Raw genomic sequence first — 20,345 nt, 5'->3', positions numbered from 1 at the left:
TAACTACTATAATACTGCCCCCTATGTACAAGAATATAACTACTATAATACTGCCCCCTATGTACAAGAATATAACTACTATAATACTGCCCCTATGTACAAGAATATAACTACTATAATACTGCCCTCTATGTACAAGAATATAACTACTATAATACTGCTCCTATGTACAAGAATATAACTACTATAATACTGTCCCCTATGTACAAGAATAAAACCACTATAATACTGCTCCCTATGTACAAGAATATAACCGCTATAATACCGCTCCTATGTACAAGAATATAACTACTATAATACTGCTCCTATGTACAAGAATATAACTACTATAATACTGCTCCTATGTACAAGAATATAACTACTATAATACTGCTCCTATGTACAAGAATATAACTACTATAATACTGCTCCTATGTACAAGAATATAACTACTATAATACTGCCCCCTATGTACAAGAATATAACTACTATAATACTGCCCCCTATGTACAAGAATATAACTACTATAATACTGCCCCCTATGTACAAGAATATAACTACTATAATACTGCCTCCTATGTACAAGAATATAACTACTATAATACTGCCCCCTATGTACAAGAATATAACTACTATAATACTGCTCCTATGTACAAGAATATAACTACTATAATACTGCTCCTATATACAAGAATATAAGTACTATAATACTACCCCCTATGTACAAGAATATAACTACTATAATACTGCTCCTATGTACAAGAATATAACTACTATAATACTGCCCCCTATGTACAAGAATATAACTACTATAATACTGCTCCTATGTACAAGAATATAACTACTATAATACTGCCCCTATGTACAAGAATATAATTACTATAATACTGCCCCTATGTACAAGAATATAATTACTATAATACTGCTCCTATGTACAAGAATATAACTACTGTAATACTGCCCCTATGTACAAGAATATAACTACTGTAATACTGCCCCTATGTACAAGAATATAACTACTGTAATACTGCTCAGCTGATCTAATACTATAGATGACATTTTTAGACAGAGTTAAGGACTAAGTGGAATTTCTTATAATCTGACACACAAGGACCACTGAGGTTTTCCATTTACTGGTAGGACTAAGATGTGGAGGATTGTTGGGTTTTCCAGATTGTAATAGAGAAGTTTCCCAATAATTACAGCAGCAGAAGACATAAGGAGACATAGGAAACAGTAGACATCAGCTACAGATATGGAGGAGGGGGGGGGTTGTGCCCAGAATGCTCTACAGGAGCAGTAGAGACCCCACATATAAGACATTTACATCTCAGAAGACGTCTTACACAAGAATTCCTTCGCTCCATTGCTGCCATGGAGAATTGTGTTTATCAAATATTTTGCCCTGGGAAAGTCAGGATTAGGGCAGAGAACGTTTTCCTGGCATCGGCGCTCACAGTTCCCCAAGGTCTTCTGAAGACATCGGACACCTGTGGCTGCACTGCAGCCGAGGAACTACAAGTCTAAGCAGACCATGCATATGGCTTGCTGCCACGGAAGCAGTAATTGTATCTCACAATTTTCATATCATTACCTAAAACGCACGGCTCTTCAGTCTCCTCCAAAATTGCGTGCCGAGCACTCTGTCTATTCTGAGCTTCCCGTTAAATGAATAGAATACTGTGAGAAGTTAGGACTGACACCTGCATAGTAAGAGCTATTGAAAGGTAGAACTGGGGACTGTAATGCTCAGAATAATGTTGATTTGTTAGCCACTCAGGATCTGCAGAAAGCTGGGTGATTGGATCTATAGATTTGGCTACGGCAGCGAATGCCCCTGTCCAATTAGCAGGAAAAATAAAACTGATATTTTGCATAAACAGTAAAGTATTTACATGTTACAACCTCAGACCAAAACCACAAAAACCACACGTGACGAGGAAACGAAGAACGGCAAAGATGGGGAAGGGAAGGACGGCGCGCCAAGGTGTGTGCAAGAGAGTTCTGAAATCTCATAGACTTTGCTGGTACTGTAACACGCAGCTGAAAATGTGCATAAAAAAAACCCTGCAGAAATGCAACATGTGAACACAGCCTTAGTCTCTTCTGCAATTTGCAGATCAGACTCATCCATTAACCCCTCGCTGACAAGGCGATGTTTTTATTTTTTTCTGATTTCATTTTTTTTTTTTTACCCTCCCCATCTTCCAAAATTCATTGGAACTTTTTCGTTTTATAATTTCTTTTTTTAAAATAATTTTTTTAGGAAAAAAAATATTTTTTATTTTCTTTAGCAATATAGTTGTATAACGCCTTTTTTTTATTTTTTTATTTTTTTGAGGGTGGGGAGGGGCAGGTTGTAGTTTTGAATGTCATCATTCGTTTTACCACTCAATATACTGGAAAATGGGAGGAAAAAAAAATAAAAATTTTACACAAAAAAAAAATTCTGACATGATTTTTTTGGGTTTTGCTTTTACAGTTTTAAATCTGCTGTAAAAATTAGCTGGAATCGCGATTCTACAGGTCAGTATGACTACGGCGATACCAGAGTTGGATCTTTATCGATATAGAATTATATATTTATGTGAAAAATATTTGGAATTCTGTAACAAAAAATACTTTTACATTTCTAAGTCGATGGAGCTGTGTGGTGGCTTGATTTTTGCGTGGCGAGCTCATGTTTTTATTGATACTATTTCAGAGTAGATACATTTATTTAATCACTTCCTTTTTTGTTTTTTTTGGGGGGTGTCATTTAAATGCCATTATGATTAAAGTAGAGTGATTGGTAGTTACAGGCAGATGTCAGTGATATACCACAGCTGACATCTGCCACACATGGTGCGGGCTCAGCTCCTGAACGCGCTCCCTACGTGGGAACCAGACAGACATACTATTAGGTCTTATGTTGGAAAGGAGTTAAAGTCTATGTAGATCCATTATTCACAAATAAAAAAAAATTTTTGGACCTACTGTATACTTCCGTGTGTCATCCTTTTTTTAACTCATCTATTTCAAAAGAGTCAATGGAAAATAAAAGTTTATTTATTTATTTTTTTTAAATGAATGATACACGAGAGGAAAACTGTCCATCTTACAAGTATATAAAAATACACCTAGAAGTGTGAAAGTAGCTTTAGTTATTTTTCAGAAAATAGCAGCATTATTATAGCAGTTATATTCATGTACATAGGAGCAGTATTATAGTAGTTATACTCTTGTACATAGGGAGCAGTATTATAGTAGTTATATTCTTGTACATAGGGGGCAGTATTATAGTAGTTATATTCTTGTACATAGGAGCAGTATTATAGTAGTTATATTCTTGTACATAGGAGCAGTATTATAGTAGTTATATTCTTGTACATAGGAGCAGTATTATAGTAGTTATATTCCTGTATATAGGGGCAGTATTATAGTAGTTATATTCTTGTACATAGGGGGCAGTATTATAGTAGTTATATTCTTGTACATAGGAGCAGTATTATAGTAGTTATATTCTTGTACATAGGGGCAGTATTATAGTAGTTATATTCTTGTACATAGGGGGCAGTATTATAGTAGTTATATTCTTGTACATAGGGGGCAGTATTATAGTAGTTATATTCTTGTACATAGGAGCAGTATTATAGTAGTTATATTCTTGTACATAGGAGCAGTATTATAGTAGTTATATTCTTGTACATAGGAGCAGTATTATAGTAGTTATATTCTTGTACATAGGGGGCAGTATTATAGTAGTTATATTCTTGTACATAGGAGCAGTATTATAGTAGGTATATTCTTGTACATAGGGGGCAGTATTATAGTAGTTGTATTCTTGTACATAGGGGCAGTATTATAGTAGTTATATTCTTGTACATAGGAGCAGTATTATAGTAGTTATATTCTTGTACATAGGAGCAGTATTATAGTAGTTATATTCTTGTACATAGGAGCAGTATTGTAGTAGTTATATTCTTGTACATAGGGGCAGTATTATAGTAGTTACATTCTTGTACATAGGGGGCAGTATTATAGTAGTTATATTCTTGTACATAGGGGGCAGTATTATAGTAGTTGTATTCTTGTACATAGGGGCAGTATTATAGTAGTTATATTCTTGTACATAGGGGCAGTATTATAGTAGTTATATTCTTGTACATAGGAGCAGTATTATAGTAGTTATATTCTTGTACATAGGGGCAGTATTATAGTAGTTATATTCTTGTACATAGGGGGCAGTATTATAGTAGTTATATTCTTGTACATAGGGGCAGTATTATAGTAGTTATATTCTTGTACATAGTGGCAGTATTATAGTAGTTATATTCTTGTACATAGTGGCAGTATTATAGTAGTTATATTCTTGTACATAGGGGGCAGTATTATAGTAGTTATATTCTTGTACATAGTGGCAGTATTATAGTAGTTATATTCTTGTACATAGTGGCAGTATTATAGTAGTTATATTCTTGTACATAGGGGGCAGTATTATAGTAGTTATATTCTTGTACATAGGGGCAGTATTATAGTAGTTATATTCTTGTACATAGGAGCAGTATTACAGTAGTTATATTCTTGTACATAGGGGGCAGTATTATAGTAGTTATATTCTTGTACATAGGGGGCAGTATTATAGTAGTTATATTCTTGTACATGGGAGCAGTATTATAGTAGTTATATTCTTGTACATAGGGGCAGTATTATAGTAGTTATATTCTTGTACATAGGGGGCAGTATTATAGTAGTTATATTCTTGTACATAGGAGCAGCATTATAGTAGTTATATACGGTACATATAGACACCAGCTCAGCATATATAAGGCATTCGGCTTTTAGCAGTTGTACTTTTGTGCTTTTCACTTTACATTTTTCCAGTTTCTTACATGCAAATCATTAAAATAGTTTCCGTAGCCCCAGCGGTGGTCAGTTTACAATGTCATCTAGTTTACATTTGGGGATATGAAATGGAGAAGTCAATCACTTGCAGTCATGCAGAACGCACGGTGCAGATTACAGATAGTCACTGCACATATAACCCCATGTGTTTCGCCCGCATAACAGCCCACACACAGGTAATTAACTGTGGTCAGGAATAATTCAGGATAACGTTACACTGCTGCATTACTATTATTCTTAGACAGAAATGGTAGATATGACCCACTGGGGGCTCAGGTTTTACAGTTTGGGGGAGGGGTAGGCTGCTGATAATTACATAAGCAGCCGAGTCTTAATACAGGGGTCCATATTTGCTCTCTTGTCACCTGGACGGTACTCCATAAGTAATAATGCCTCGCGCCTCCGTCCTATTTTTCGCCATCATGCTATACCTTTTATGATGGAACATTGAATTAGTGGATGATATATGCAGGGAGACGTCCTAATTTAATTACTGGAGCATAGAGGGAATGTGGAGACCCCTGAGCCGGCGGTTCTTCCCCTGACATCCATATTTGTGTGTCATCTATTACAGTGAACCTGACACGTGGGCGTCTACGCCGTCCCGCAGATCTTAGGGGCCATATATAGCAAGCCCGTAAATCCCTACTATAAACACCGGCCGCTGTTTCCAGGGAACATCATAATATTGAAGTGTTGAAAGCGCAGAATAAACCTCGTTTTGGAAACTCCACTTAAAATGTGGTAGAGCCGCCGACCGAGAGTTTGCGCCTGAGAAATTATTTCGGGGGGGGGACAAAAATAATCTGAAGAGCTGCAGATGGTAATAATGGAAAACACCATTTAATGCAGATCATCTGCAAGAGCCTTAAAGGGGCTGTCCCAACTTTACAAGTTATAACCTATATGCAGGACTGGGTTTGACTTGAAAAATCGCTGAGGGGGTCCCACCACTAGGACCAGCACTGAAAATGAGAACAGAGCTCTGAAGCACCCCCATCGGAATGGTGCAAAGTTTGCGCATGTGCACCACTGCTCCTGTCATTGTCTATTGGACTGCAGAAAATTGCAGAGTACAGCACTTTGCCATCTCCGCCAGTCCCACAGACCATGAATTAAGCAGTGGTGCACATGCTCGTACTAGGGTATCTCCGCCAGTCCCATAGACAAGGAAATTAAGCAGTGATGAGCATGCTCATACTAAGGTATTTCTGCCAGTCCCATAGACAAGGAATGGAGCAGTGATGAGGATGCTCATACTAAGGTATCTCCGCCAGTCCCATAGACAAGGAAGTAAGCAGCTCATACTAAGATATCTCTGCCAGTCCCATAGACAAGGAAGTAAGCAGTGATGAGCATGCTCATACTAAGGTATCTCCGCCAGTCCCACAGATAAGGAATTAAGCAGTGATGAGCATGCTCATACTAAGGTATTTCTGCCAGTCCTGTAGACAAGGAATGGAGCAGTGATGAGCATGCTCATACTAAGATATCTCCACCAGTCCCATAGACAAGGAAGTAAGCAGTGATGAGCATGCTCATACTAGGGTATTTCCGCCAGTCCCACAGATAAGGAATTAAGCAGTGATGAGCATGCTCATACTAAGGTATCTCCGCCAGTCCCATAGACAAGGAATGGAGCAGTGATGAGCATGCTCATACTAAGGTATTTCCGCCAGTCCCACAGACAAGGAATTAAGCAATAGTGCGTATGCTCATATTCAGCTATATCCACTAGTTTCCTAGACAAGGAATGAAACTTTCTTATCTCCACCAGTCCCAAAGCCAAGGAATGGATCATGCAGTAAGTCTTTGTGGAGCTTTCCTGACTTTTACAAGTAAAAGCTCTATATTGTGACAATTCTCTGTTATTCCTCCTGGAAATATACAGTTAGGTCCATATATATTTGGACAGAAACAACATTTTTCTAATTTTGGTTCTAGACATTACCACAATGAATTTTAAACAAAACAATTCAGATGCAGTTGAAGTTCAGACTTTCAGCTTTCATTTGAGGATATCCACATTAAAATTGGATGAAGGGTTTAGGAGTTTCAGCTCCTTAACATGTGACACCCTGTTTTTAAAGGGACCAAAAGTAATTGGGCAGATTAAATAATTGTAAATAAAATGTTCATTTCTAGTAGTTGGTTGAAAACCCTTTGTTGGCAATGACTGCCTGAAGTCTTGAACTCATGGACATCACCAGACGCTGGGTTTCCTCCTTTTTGATGCTCTGCCAGGCCTTCACTGCAGTGGTTTTCAGTTGCTGTTTGTTTGTGGGCCTTTCTGTCTGAAGTTTAGTCTTTAACAAGTGAAATGCTGCTCAATTGGGTTGAGATCAGGTGACTGACTTGGCCATTCAAGAATATTCCACTTCTTTGCTTTAATAAACTCCTGGGTTGCTTTGGCTTTATGTTTTGGGTCATTGTCCATCTGTAGTATGAAACGACGACCAATCAGTTTGGCTGCATTTGGCTGGATCTGAGCACACAGTATGGCTCTGAATACATCAGAATTCATTCGGCTGCTTCTGTCCTGTGTCACATCATCAATAAACACTAGTGACCCAGTGCCACTGGCAGCCATGCATGCCCAAGCCATCACACTGCCTCCGCCATGTTTTACAGATGATGTGGTATGCTTTGGATCATGAGCTGTACCACGTCTTCGCCATACTTTTCTATTTCCATCATTCTGGTAGAGGTTGATCTTGGTTTCATCTGTCCAAAGAATGTTCTTCCAGAACTGTGCTGGCTTTTTTAGATGTTTTTTAGCAAAGTCCAGTCTAGCCTTTTTATTCTTGATGCTTATGAGTGGCTTGCACCGTGCAGTGAACCCTCTGTATTTACTTTCATGCAGTCTTCTCTTTATGGTAGATTTGGATATTGATACGCCTACCTCCTGGAGAGTGTTGTTCACTTGGTTGGCTGTTGTGAAGGGGTTTCTCTTCACCATGGAGATTATTCGGCGATCATCCACCACTGCTGTCTTCCGTGGGCGCCCAGGTCTTTTTGCATTGATGAGTTCACCAGTGCTTTCCTTCTTTCTCAGGATATACCAAACTGTAGATTTTGCCACTCCTAATATTGTAGCAATTTCTCGGATGGGTGTTTTCTGTTTTTGCAGCTTAAGGATGGCTTGTTTCACCTGCATGGAGAGCTCCTTTGATCACATGTTTACTTCACAGCAAATCCTTCCAAATGCAAGCACCACTCCTCAAATCTACTCCAGGCCTTTTATCTGCATAATTGAGAAAGACATAACGAAGGGATTGCCCACACCTGTCCACAAAATAGCCTTGGAGTCAATTGTCCAATTACTTTTGGTCCCTTTAAAAACAGGGTGTCACATGTTAAGGAGCTGAAACTCCTAAACCCTTCATCCAATTTTAATGTGGATATCCTCAAATGAAAGCTGAAAGTCTGAACTTCAACTGCATCTAAATTGTTTTGTTTAAAATTCATTGTGGTAATGTCTAGAGCTAAAATTAGAAAAATGTTGTCTCTGCCCAAATATATATGGACCTAACTGTATTAATGAGCAGGGGTGCCGCCATTACCCTGGTCCATATGACGTGCTCCTGCATACTCGGATACCATCAGCTCAGATTTCCACCTCGTTATCAATGTAATCGTACATTTCAGGGAGAGCAATAGAGAAACGCCACAACGCAGAGCTCTAAGATGTCTACTGGTCAAGTGCCTGAATTTAGTAATGATCATGTGTAGTGAACGGACAATAAAAGCAATAATGCCCATTTAAAGGGACATTAATCTGAGCACCCACCCCAATCCTCTTCAGCTGAGGAGGAGGGGCTTAAACAAGGCTCATCCCACCTGTACAAAATGTCCTGATTCCTTGCACTATAATCGGAGGTGGAGAAGAGAGGGCGAGACAGAATGAATCCTACTTTGTCTCTTTTTACGCTAGGACATTTACTGTCCCTTTAAGAGAACAGACTCTACAGCACAGCAGACCCCGGGGGCCCCTCTCACCTCCGCTCTTTTCAGCATCTCCCACTTATTCAGTATCTTCATGGCAAACACCTTATCCGTATTTTTTAATTTCACCACGGCAACCTGTGAGAAAGAAGGCGAGAAGTCAGCGCCGAGCCTGGATTATAATGACCGGGCAATACATAGAGAAATGTCAGATAACAGAGAGCAACAGCTTACCGCCCTGCAGAAAGAGAACATACATTCGCTAGCTGCGCTACACCTAGGAAAGTAAACTGGAGCACTACACCTAATGCACTTAAAGGGGGATTCCATAATCAGAAAGTAGACCATGACAATCGGGGGGCTGTTAGATGGGCTACACCCCAACTAAACAAGTAAGGGGTCACTTCTACTGCCAAAAGCCAGAAATGACTTCGAAAACTGTTCCAAAACATTATGGGTTACAATATGGTGGTAACATTACAGGTTACAGTATGGCGGTATCATTACATGCGTTACAGTGTAGAGGTAACATTTCAGGTTATAATATGGCCTTAATATTACGGGTTACAATACGGAGGTAACATTGCAGGATACCACCATAGTGTATCATTACTTGGTTACAATGTGGCGATAACATTACAGGTTATATTACAGCAATAACATTACGGGTTATAGTATGGCGGTATCATTACACGGTTACAATGTGGCGGTAACATTCCAGTTTATAATATGGCAGCAACATTACAGGTTATACTATGGCAGTAGCATTATTTGGTTACAATGTGGCAGTAACATTACAGGTTATACTATGGTGGTATCATTACTTGGTTACAATGTGGCAGTAACATTACAGGTTAAACTATGGCGGTAACATTACAGGTTATACTATGGCGGTAGCATTACTTGGTTACAATGTGGCAGTAACATTACAGGTTATACTATGGCGGTAGCATTACTTGGTTACATTGTGGTGGTAACAATACAGGTTATACTACAGCGGTAACATTACTCGGTTACAATGTGGCAGTCACATTCCAGGTTATATGGCAGTAACATTACATAGTTACAATGTGGCGGTAACATTACAAATTATAATAGGGCTGTACTATTATAGATTATAAAACAACAGGAACATTATAGGTCACATTCCAGGTCTCCACAATCTTCCCGGTAATGTATTTTTAGTAAAGGAAGTGGGTCGCTGAAAGTATTTTCCATTAATAAATGTCTCGCTCAAATCAGAAATGTTCCAAAACTTTTTTTTTTTTTCTTATAGTAAATGTAATAAAGGAATGTAGAGCGACCGGACCACAAATAATAACACAAATATGTCCAGAGAGGGTCTCCGGGAGGCTGGCAGCCACAATGGAGGCTTTGTACACATCCGGCCCCCTGGCAGCTACAAGGTTAACCCCCTCCTAATGGGACATTTTACTAGGAGTCATGAGACGCAGACAACCTCATTATGTGCCTCATTCTGTGTATGACCAGAACATCAGGAGAAACCTTATGGCAGAATACATTAAATGAACTGATCCTGCAAGATCATCTCCTAAAATACTCTGTGCTGCTGGGAGTTCCTTCAATTATGTAATTCCCACTTGACTCCATTCTCCCCACATCATGACACGTCTCTTGACACGCAGCCGTCCTCCCAGACATTATCCCTTTAGATGGGGGGGGTTTGTCGACTACTGAACTACTGATTGGCAGAGGCATTCAAATATCATGTGACCACGGAGAGAACGTGGGAGCGGCGCCAATGCGGGAGGCAAGAACGCAGCAGAATATAGTGTGTCCGGAAGTGGACAACCCCTTTAATGATCAGTCAGTAAAGACTTTGTTCTGTACAAAGTTGAATGTGCTGACAACAAAATCACACAAAAATCATCAATGGAAATCAAATTTATTAACCAATAGAGGCCTGGATTTGGAGTCTCCCCCAAAATTAAAGTGGAAAAACACACTACAGGCTGATCCAACTTTGATGTAATGTCCTTAAAACAAGTCAAAATGAGTCTCAGTATTGTGTGTGGCCTCCACGTGCCTGTATGACCTCCCTACAACGCCTGGGCATGCTCCTGATGAGGTTGCGGATGGTCTCCTGTGGGATCTCCTCCCAGACCTGGACTAAAGCATCCGCCAACTCCTGGACAGTCTGTGGTGCAACGTGACATTGGTGGATGGAGCGAGACATGATGTCCCAGATGTGCTCAATCGGATTCAGGTCTGGGGAACGGGCGGGCCAGTCCATAGCTTCAATGCCTTCATCTTGCAGGAACTGCTGACACACTCCAGCCACATGAGGTCTGGCATTGTCCTGCATTAGGAGGAACCCAGGGCCAACCGCACCAGCATATGGTCTCACAAGGGGTCTGAGGATCTCATCTCGGTACCTAATGGCAGTCAGGCTACCTCTGGCGAGCACATGGAGGGCCCTCCAAAGAAATGCCACCCCACACCATTACTGACCCACTGCCAAACCGGTCATGCTGAAGGATGTTGCAGGCAGCAGATCGCTCTCCACGGCGTCTCCAGACTCTGTCATGTCTGTCACATGTGCTCAGTGTGAACCTGCTTTCATCTGTGAAGAGCACAGGGCACCAGAGGCGACTTTGCCAATCCTGGTGTTCTGTGGCAAATGCCAAGCGTCCTGCACGGTGTTGGGCTGTGAGCATAACCCCCATCTGTGGACGTCGGGCCCTCATACCACCCTCATGGAGTCGGTTTCTAACCGTTTATGCAGACACATGCACATTTGTGGCCTGCTGGAGGTCATTTTGCAGGGCTCTGGGAGTGCTCCTCCTGTTCCTCCTTGCACAAAGGCGGAGGTAGCGGTCCTGCTGCTGGGTTGTTGCCCTCCTACGGCCCCCTCCACGTCTCCTGGTGTTCTGGCCTGTCTCCTGGTAGCGCCTCCAGCCTCTGGACACTAACCTGACAGACACAGCAAACCTTCTTGCCACAGCTTGCATTGATGTGCCATCCTGGATGAGCTGCACTACCTGAGCAACTTCTGTGGGTGGTAGAGTCTGTCTCATGCTACCATGAGTGTGAAAGCACAACCAACATTCAAAAGTGACCAAAACATCAGCCAGAAAGCATTGGTACTGAGATGTGGTCTGTGGTCCCCACCTGCAGAACCACTCCTTTATTGAGGGTGTCTTGATAATTGCCAATAATTTCCATCTATTGTCTACTCCATTTGCACAACAGCATGTGAAATTGATTGTCAATCAGTGTTGCTTCCTAAGTGGACAGTTTGATTTCACAGAAGTTTGATTTACTTGGAGTTATATTCTGTAGTTAAAGGGAACACTTAATTTTTTTTTGAGAAGTGTATAGATAGATAGATAGATAGATAGATGATAGATAGATAGATAGATACATAGATAGATAGATAGATAGATAGATAGAGAGAGAGAGCAAACAAATAGTCCTAAAAAATTCACGTTAACACATGAATGGACAAGTCATTGCCTCCAGAAGTTCAACATAATCAATTTCTGATATACTCTGTGCTGCTGAAAAACCTACTTAGGTATGTTATTACTAAAAGAAAAAAGAAACTCAGAGTGAAAGGGGAAGATGTATCTAGGGGAGGGTGGCTCGCTCATCATCCACCATCTGGATTGCAGACTCCCACCAGCAGATGTATTAAAAGCTGCGATCCGGGAATAAATGGCGCAATCGTGATTTCACATAATAACCTATCACCATCGTTACACCGGAGATTTAACTACCTCATGACCAGGGTAAATAACAGTGCATAATCTGCTCCTGTGCATGTTAATACCCTTCATTGCTACGCTTATGGTGCAAAGTGTTGGACTCATTCACAGCAGTACAGAGTAATTACAGGACAGTTAGTGAGGACAGGCATGTAAGTGATGGGGAGGAGGGAAATGGAGACTAGTGGGAAGTCACAGACTCAAGAGTTGCACTGTGGGTGGAGCAGGGTAACCAGCAGCGCAGAGCATTTCAGGACAGTTAATGAGGACTTGGCTGTATGTGATGGGGGGGGGGGGAGACGACAGACGCATGTCAGCAGCACAGAGTATTTCAGTACAGGGCTACACGTAAAAAGGGCAGTGTCACGAGAGATCAGTGGTGATGGGGAAGTCATGTAATAAAATACCCTCCTCCGACCTTGTTGATCACCCCGGCACATACATGGTTAATCATGAGCGCAGAACACATGCTCCCGAGGATCCGCGCACGGAGTAAATAAACCTTAATGAGCCTGAGAACAGTAACTGGAAGACACAATCGCTGAGTGTAACGAGTACCGTTCATATAATGACATGATGTTTCCTCGCTCATCACAGCTCATCTCCAGACGGGGGCGCCGTGCCAAGAATGCGGGTAATCACCAGCAGCGGGCGGCTGCATCTTCTATCCAACGGCAAAACCACATGGCAGCTCCCAAGGAAAACCTCCTTAAAGGAGCACCCCAAGCAAAACTAGAGGAGCAGGACTTCAATCATTGGGCTCCGCCCCCAGCATGATACAATGTATCACACTTCTTCCTGGAGTGTTCCATTAACCCCTTCCCACCATGGGTTGCATTTTCTGACATGTGTTGAACCCACTTCGTGGCACCTGATTGGCAAGTGGTAGTTATAAAGCGCTGCCGTCTATATCACTGCAGAGCTCGGCTTGGTGATCGAATGATTTCTCACCTCTCCAAAGGCTCCTCTTCCAATCACTTTTAGGATTTCAAAGTCTTCCTTATGTAGCCTCAACTGCTTCACTTTTTCGGCAAACGGCTTGGCTGTAAAAGAAAGAGAAAAAAAGTTTAATTCACTGCATATTTTTTTTACCAATTTTTATAAACTGGAAAATAAATGGATTTATTAGAAAAAAAACAAAAAAACATTGTTACTTCCAAAAATAGCACCACACAACACTACAGGTTGTGTGTGGTACTGCAGCTCAATGCCATCCACTTCAATGGAGCTGCAATACCAAATAAAACAAATGTACAGATGAGGAGCTGTATGGGGAGGAAGAATAGCAGGGGACTGGGCATCAATCAGCCAACAAAGCCTCCAACTCTGGAGGACCCGGCACATCCCTCCATTACTCATACAACCCACCGGCTTCACAGCAGCAAAGCACATCTCTGTCCCTCCAGTAACCCGGCACAAAAATACACAATATACCAAAGAAGCAGAAACATGTCCCAGAACTAAAGAAAAGTATCAATTGTGGTAAAACCACGCATTCTCTGTAACAAGAGCAACTCCAGCCACAGAATAGTGAGTGCAGCTCTGGAGTGTAATACAGGATGTAACTCAGCATCAGTAATGTAATATATGTACTCAGTGACTGCACCAGCAGAATAGTGAGTGCAGCTCTGGAGTATAATACAGGATGTAACTCAGGATCAGTAATGTAATGTATGTACACAGTGACTGCACCAGCAGAATAGTGAGTGCAGCTCTGGAGTATAATACAGGATGTAGCTCAGGATCAGTAATGTAATGTATGTAACAGGGACTGCACCAGCAGAATAGTGAGTGCAGCTCTGGAGTGTAATACAGGATGCAACTCAGGATCAGTAATGTAATGTATGTACACAGTGACTGCACCAGCAGAATAGTGAGTGCAGCTCTGGAGTATAATACAGGATGTAACTCAGGATCAGTACAGGATCAGTAATGTAATGTATGTGCACAGTGACTGCACCAGCAGAATAGTGAGTGCAGCTCTGGAGTATAATACAGGATGTAACTCAGGATCAGTACAGGATCAGTAATGTAATGTATGTACACAGTGACTGCACCAGCAGAATAGTGAGTGCAGCTCTGGGGTATAATACAGGATGTAACTCAGGATCAGTAATGTAATGTATGTACACAGTGACTGCACCAGCAGAATAGTGAGTGCAGCTCTGGAGTATAATACAGGATGTAACTCAGGATCAGTACAGGATCAGTAGTGTAATGTATGTACACAGTGACTGCACCAGCAGAATAGTGAGTGCAGCTCTGGGGTATAATACAGGATATAACTCAGGATCAGTAATGTAATGTATGTACATAGTGACTGCACCAGCAGAATAGTGAGTGAAGCTCTGGAGTATAATACAGGATGTAACTCAGGATCAGTAATGTATGTACACAGTGATAATCAGCTCTGGCATTCCTCGTGGACGGAGGCGAAGCACATAAAGGTGAATTATATAATAATTATAAGCAGGAAGATGCCAGGCGGCCATGTTCCGAGGGGTTGTCCGAGCTCATAAACACAAACATTCATTAGTGAGCGGACGGTCAAGATATCATCAATATCTATTTCCATGGACGGCTTGCAGGCGATGTAAGACGCAGGACGGCATCGTGGGAAATCTCCTGAGCGTCTTGTGAGGATAGCGGGGGGTGAGGGCAGAGCGGGTGACGTCAGAAGATGCTGCAGAGCATGGCCGACTATGAATGGAGCTGAGGAGATTCATTCACTTTCAGGACCTGCAATGAATGAATCTGGGTCCTCCCACTGAGGGGGGCGGCAGACGGTGAATGAGCAGACGTGGCCAGAATGCCTGATCACCAGCAGCAGAAAGACATCTGCTATCTCCATGGCAACAGCGGCCATTTTGTGGACTCATCACTACTAATGTGAACAGGTCCTGTCGGTGCACTAAGAGGCAGAGACGTCGCTAACGTTCATCCTGGAAGACATTTTATATGGCGAATGTCATGAAGACTGCAGCGGATGTAAATTTAGGCAGCTAAAGGGCATGCAGGTGCGGACCGCGCAAAACTTATAATCGTACGTCTCCATGGGCATCAAATAGCGGGCACGACTACTAGTGCAAGGTCCAACTCACAGTGGTCTTCAGTGAGGACCAACGGGGTGGACGTGGGACACATCACCACAAGGGGAATCAGGCCATTATCATAGTTGTCCCGGACCTCATAGACAAAGCAGGGGCCAAACATGCGGCCCCTCAGGCACGGTCAAGGGGGCCGAAAACGCCCGCACTGCTCTTCAACTGAACGTGCGTCCTCAGATGGGAGGACAATACTACAGGAAAGGGACATTACTGCAATATGGGGACCAGGATGGGGGACATTACTGCAATATGGGGACCAGGATGGGGGACATTACTGCAGGATAGGGACATAACTACAAGAAGTTTTCCAGAATGACTATATGGGGCTAACTGAACGCCAATATTATTGTATTGGGCAAAAAAACAGTGAAAAAAAAGGTAAAAATGTAAAAACAAAACAATAAAGTATGAAAAAATATTTTGCCACTTTAGTTTGTACATAAAACTGCATTTTAATAAAACAAAGTGCACATTTGCTATCACCGCATCTGTATTGACCCAAGCTATAAAACTACCATAACCCATACAATGCAATTTAAAACAATTAAATAACGCACCAACATGTTAAAAAAAAAATTGTATCATTAAAAATGTCATCTCATCCTGCAAAGAATGCGGCCCATCAAATTAACATTTTTTCTATGTGTGGCCTATGTACCCAGACGGGTTTAAGACCCCTGATTTGGATTGTTTTTTAGGGGGGTCTGTATTTAAAGTGTCAGGTCTGGAGTCCGTATTGATTTAGGGGTCTGTCGACAATTTTTAGGGAGTGTGGTCTCTGTTCTCTATTATTTTGGGGGGCTCTGGGCTCTTTTTTTTTATTATTATTTTAGAGGACCGGGTCGAATCAGACCTTATTTAAAGTGGGGTGTAAATTTGGCCATTTTTTGTTCTTTCTTTAATGGTTATTAATTAGGGGCCTTATGTCGATATCCCCACCTGACAGACATATTGTAAGATGTCCTACAGTTTACATTGAAGCCACAGGCCCAAAACCTGAAGACAAAATGGCTCCTTCTGTCAGGTGCCACGTTGTCATGAAGACTGTGTGGATCCAAATGACCATCGACATCAATATCCACACACGAGAAGTAGTTATTGACGTGTGACGTGGATGCTGATCATAACCCACACAAGATCTCCATGACGACGCAGCACCTGACAGAAACCAGACTCCATAGTGCAGCCTCAGGCTTCGGGCCTACCACGTCAAGTGACGGCCTAATGAAATATTAATAATTCTGTTTTCACATTCGTACTGTCAATACAAAAGCGGTGCCTAGTAGCAGAAACTTATTGGGCATGCTGGGAGTTGTAGTTTCTAAAAATTTCAAGGGAAAAAAACTAGACAGGTGATAGATAGATGGAGGCGTCTGGAGAGTCGCACACTCCACAGCCTACGACCATAAGGAAAAGATCATCAATTCACTTGGCCGCTAAAGACAGAAAGTCGCCCAGTGCCGGACGGTTCAGGTGTCACAACACAGTGCGACGCCATTATACGCACGGGTGACAGAGGACGCACAATACAAGACCCCTACATAATGCTGACGAGCCGGATCGATGGTACGGCCTCAGGTGTTCAGTCCTGGTTTACCCACTGATCCAGGGAGACGCTTGATATCAACTTCTAGGGCAATCACGGGCACTATAGCCCTTGGGCCGCATCTCAGCTCTATACAATAAGGGTCTAAAAAGGAATATTGCCAGTCATTAAATAGTTAAAGCTCTGTACTTTCCATTAACAGCTTTATATAGGGGTAACGCAGGTCCGGGATGGGCGGCATAGTCAGACCTCCCTGGTGTTTGCATTGAGGGCAGGTCTGCTAGTAATGTAATGTGTATGTGTAAAGTTGGGGACGTCATCACTGACAACTGAGCACGTGGAGGGTCCCTTCCCATAAGAAAAGAGAATATAATGGAAAAAGTACTGCATGGGAATGTAATCAGGTCTGAGGTCTCATCACTAAGAGCCCAGGATCCACACATGGCAAATAATGGTGTTCCATAGATTTGTGAGTGTTTGTTTTGCCTGTAAACTGTGCATTATAAAAAAGTTGCATAGACATCACTTGTATCAGGGTCTAACCGCAGCCCATGGTTGATAATAGAGTTGTGGCCTTCTGATAGACCCCATTACAACCCCCCATAGACTAACCAGACCTCATTTGCCAGCCCTACTTCCTTCTACAGTTTAATATAAAAGGCAAAAGCACAAAACTCAGAAGTTTTGAATGTACCGCTTGACTCGCCACTTTAAAATCCTCCCTTCAATTTTCCTATAGTGACACCCTTGCCCTGAAGTTGGCAAGTGTGGAGTGAAATCAAATCATCAGCCACATCAATGGTAACACCATGACTGGTCTAAGTAAGTAGTGCCTTATTTAACCAAATATAACCAATTTAACAATTCTGGTGCTGTAATGGGGTCTAACCTCACCCCAACGCTGATCATTTAAGTTATGACTCTGTTAGACCCCATTCCAACTCCTAAAGACCGCCACATTTCCCAGCTTTACTTTTCCTCCTCCGCTTAGCTATGAGTGGAGTTGATACTACTTAGGAATGGTACAGATCTAAGAAATGGTGGTCTCAAATTAAGACTTGTAAGACAATTGTAAAAAGGTTTTGACTATGTAAAAACTAAATGAGATAAATCCACATATTGTCAAGATTTCGCTCCCAAATATGTACATTCATGTTATATTTATACCATAATTAAATGCTAAATAATTTGCTCATTTATATCTGTAGCCTTTTAGAGATCATTTTTCTGATACACAGGTCCAAATCACCTGCACAATGTTAAATGCTAAAATGCTACATACCTGCAGCCAACACTAGAGGGAGCTCTGTGAGTATAATGAGTATGCATCAAGCTCCTGAGCTCCCTCCAGTGGTGGTTTCAGGCACACAGAAGGTAGCTACGTCTTCGCAGGGTATTTGGAGCTCTGTATCAGCTAAGCCTTTTGAACTTAAAAACTGCTCAAGTGCGGTTATTTCAAGTCTCTCTTTCCAGACATCTCGGTTGGATGAAGACCTTGTTGACAAATGCTTCAAACTTCTACATTTATTTCGAACGTCAACACCAGCCGTTGCATTAAAGGATTTCATAAAAAACTTGTGCGAGCGCCAGAGAGTGGATCCAACCGGAATATCACCCTGGCTCGTAACGTGATGAACAAGCGCCAAATTCAGACAAGCTCATACACACATACTGCTTTACTACAGCCTCAAGACTTAGGGGAGTCCTATAAAGGTCACGAACCTGCCACCGGGGGCATCGCCAGACCGTGCATATAAGCCATAGAGTCACATAGGACTGCCATGAACAACGCGTTTTGGAGCCCTTTCCTCTGCATGTTCTGTTACTATTTAGTTACTTCTTCCTCTATAAACTTAAACATGGATACAAAGCCCCTTGTACACAGCCAAATGATCAAATCAGAAGAGGGACCATCAAACAATATAGGGGGCGATAAACCCTCCCAAGAGCCCAGCTGACAAATACAACCTCTGTAGGACACCCTAAACTTAAAGTGGTATTCCCCCAACTTGTGCAAGCAGAACTGGGTGTAGACAATGCTGTAAGATACACAGAGCAGCGCAACTATTTTCTTTGTCCTGATACATTGTAACAAACTCATAGAGGTAAACGATACAACTATGACTGTCCGCAGCCACCACTAGAGGGAGCTCAAGACTTAATATTGAGGTCAATGGAATTCTATGCAGCAAGCTCCCCCTAGTGGTGGCTATACTATTGGATAAACTTAAAGGGAAACTCCACCTACAAATCTACCAAATGTTGGTTATATGAGAATTTCTCTGACAGATCTTGCAGCACTAGGTGACAACAGCTGCGGTATAGTCCATGTAACCTCACACCTTTGTCCTGCGGCCGGGTCCCTGCTCTGTCAGCGGGACTATTAATCTACACAGATTGAAGCTCATTAAAAAGGTGGTAACAGCAAGGCTTCTCTTTAAGATACCCGATACCAATCATTCTTGACATTGCTGCCATAATCGTTCCAACCTTCCACGTGATACTCAGACTGTGGACCAGACACGCTCATGGTCGGTCACTACAATCCAGCGCGGCCGTGCTTCTGTAGGGGCCATAAGACTGGGGATTGCTTAGAAACAGGGATCACCTTGGACCCATCAATTTACTACCAATTTTAATGCCTCCAATTCATATAAAAAAAAAAAAAGCTGCAACCTCCATCATTATTTTACCGTTTTGTGTATGCAGCTCCTCTGCAGGCTACAAACAATCCCACTGGTGTCTGATTCTGCCATTGACTGTTGTCTATTTCTTGCTATAAAATGCACATTACAAAGAAATAGAGGCGAAATGAGAACAGGATCAGTTGACTCAGGGTTTGTTTGTAATCAGTTACAATAGAAACACATAGATCAGCACAGGAGCTGTATACACAAATAGTCAGTTTTTTTTCTTAAAACGTGCAAACCAATTCCTGATCAATGGTGGAAGGGGGAGAGGTTTCAACCGCCGCCCAGTGGCAATTTCATGTGCGACTGTGCCCGGTTCCTCACTGGCTTCAACCAAATGGTGAAAGTTGGACCCCACTGATCAAATAATGGTCTACCCCTTTAATTCCAGTTTCCAATAAATATTCACAGAGTAGACTGAAAGGAGGCCAGAGAAACATTGTAACTCATTGAGAACCTGTAATTG

The 20,345-nt window shown here is 41.9% G+C and overlaps 1 protein-coding gene across 6 annotated transcripts in view; it reads right to left on the bottom strand.

Annotated features, from left to right (window-relative positions):
• Window positions 1–13,579, bottom strand: part of CDC42BPA (CDC42 binding protein kinase alpha) — a 140,177-nt gene extending 126,598 nt beyond the window's left edge. For all 6 annotated transcript variants that reach the window (XM_073671827.1, XM_073671830.1, XM_073671828.1 and 3 more), the window contains exons 1-2: window positions 13,488–13,579; window positions 8,863–8,946 (exon numbers count right to left, since the gene is read on the bottom strand). In XM_073671827.1, the coding sequence (XP_073527928.1) occupies window positions 8,863–8,904 (42 nt within the window). In that variant the 5' untranslated portion in view covers window positions 8,905–8,946; window positions 13,488–13,579. The remainder of the gene's footprint in view (window positions 1–8,862; window positions 8,947–13,487) is intronic.
• Between the last annotated feature and the right edge of the window lie 6,766 nt (window positions 13,580–20,345).

This window comes from Phyllobates terribilis, unplaced genomic scaffold (genome assembly GCF_046119375.1).
Source record: "Phyllobates terribilis strain yellow unplaced genomic scaffold, ASM4611937v1 Scaffold_3__8_contigs__length_932513732, whole genome shotgun sequence".
In the NCBI taxonomy this organism is placed as follows: Eukaryota; Metazoa; Chordata; class Amphibia; order Anura; family Dendrobatidae; genus Phyllobates; species Phyllobates terribilis.
The sequence above is the reverse complement of the archived record's forward strand: the minus strand, read 5'-3'. Positions and strand labels throughout refer to the sequence as shown.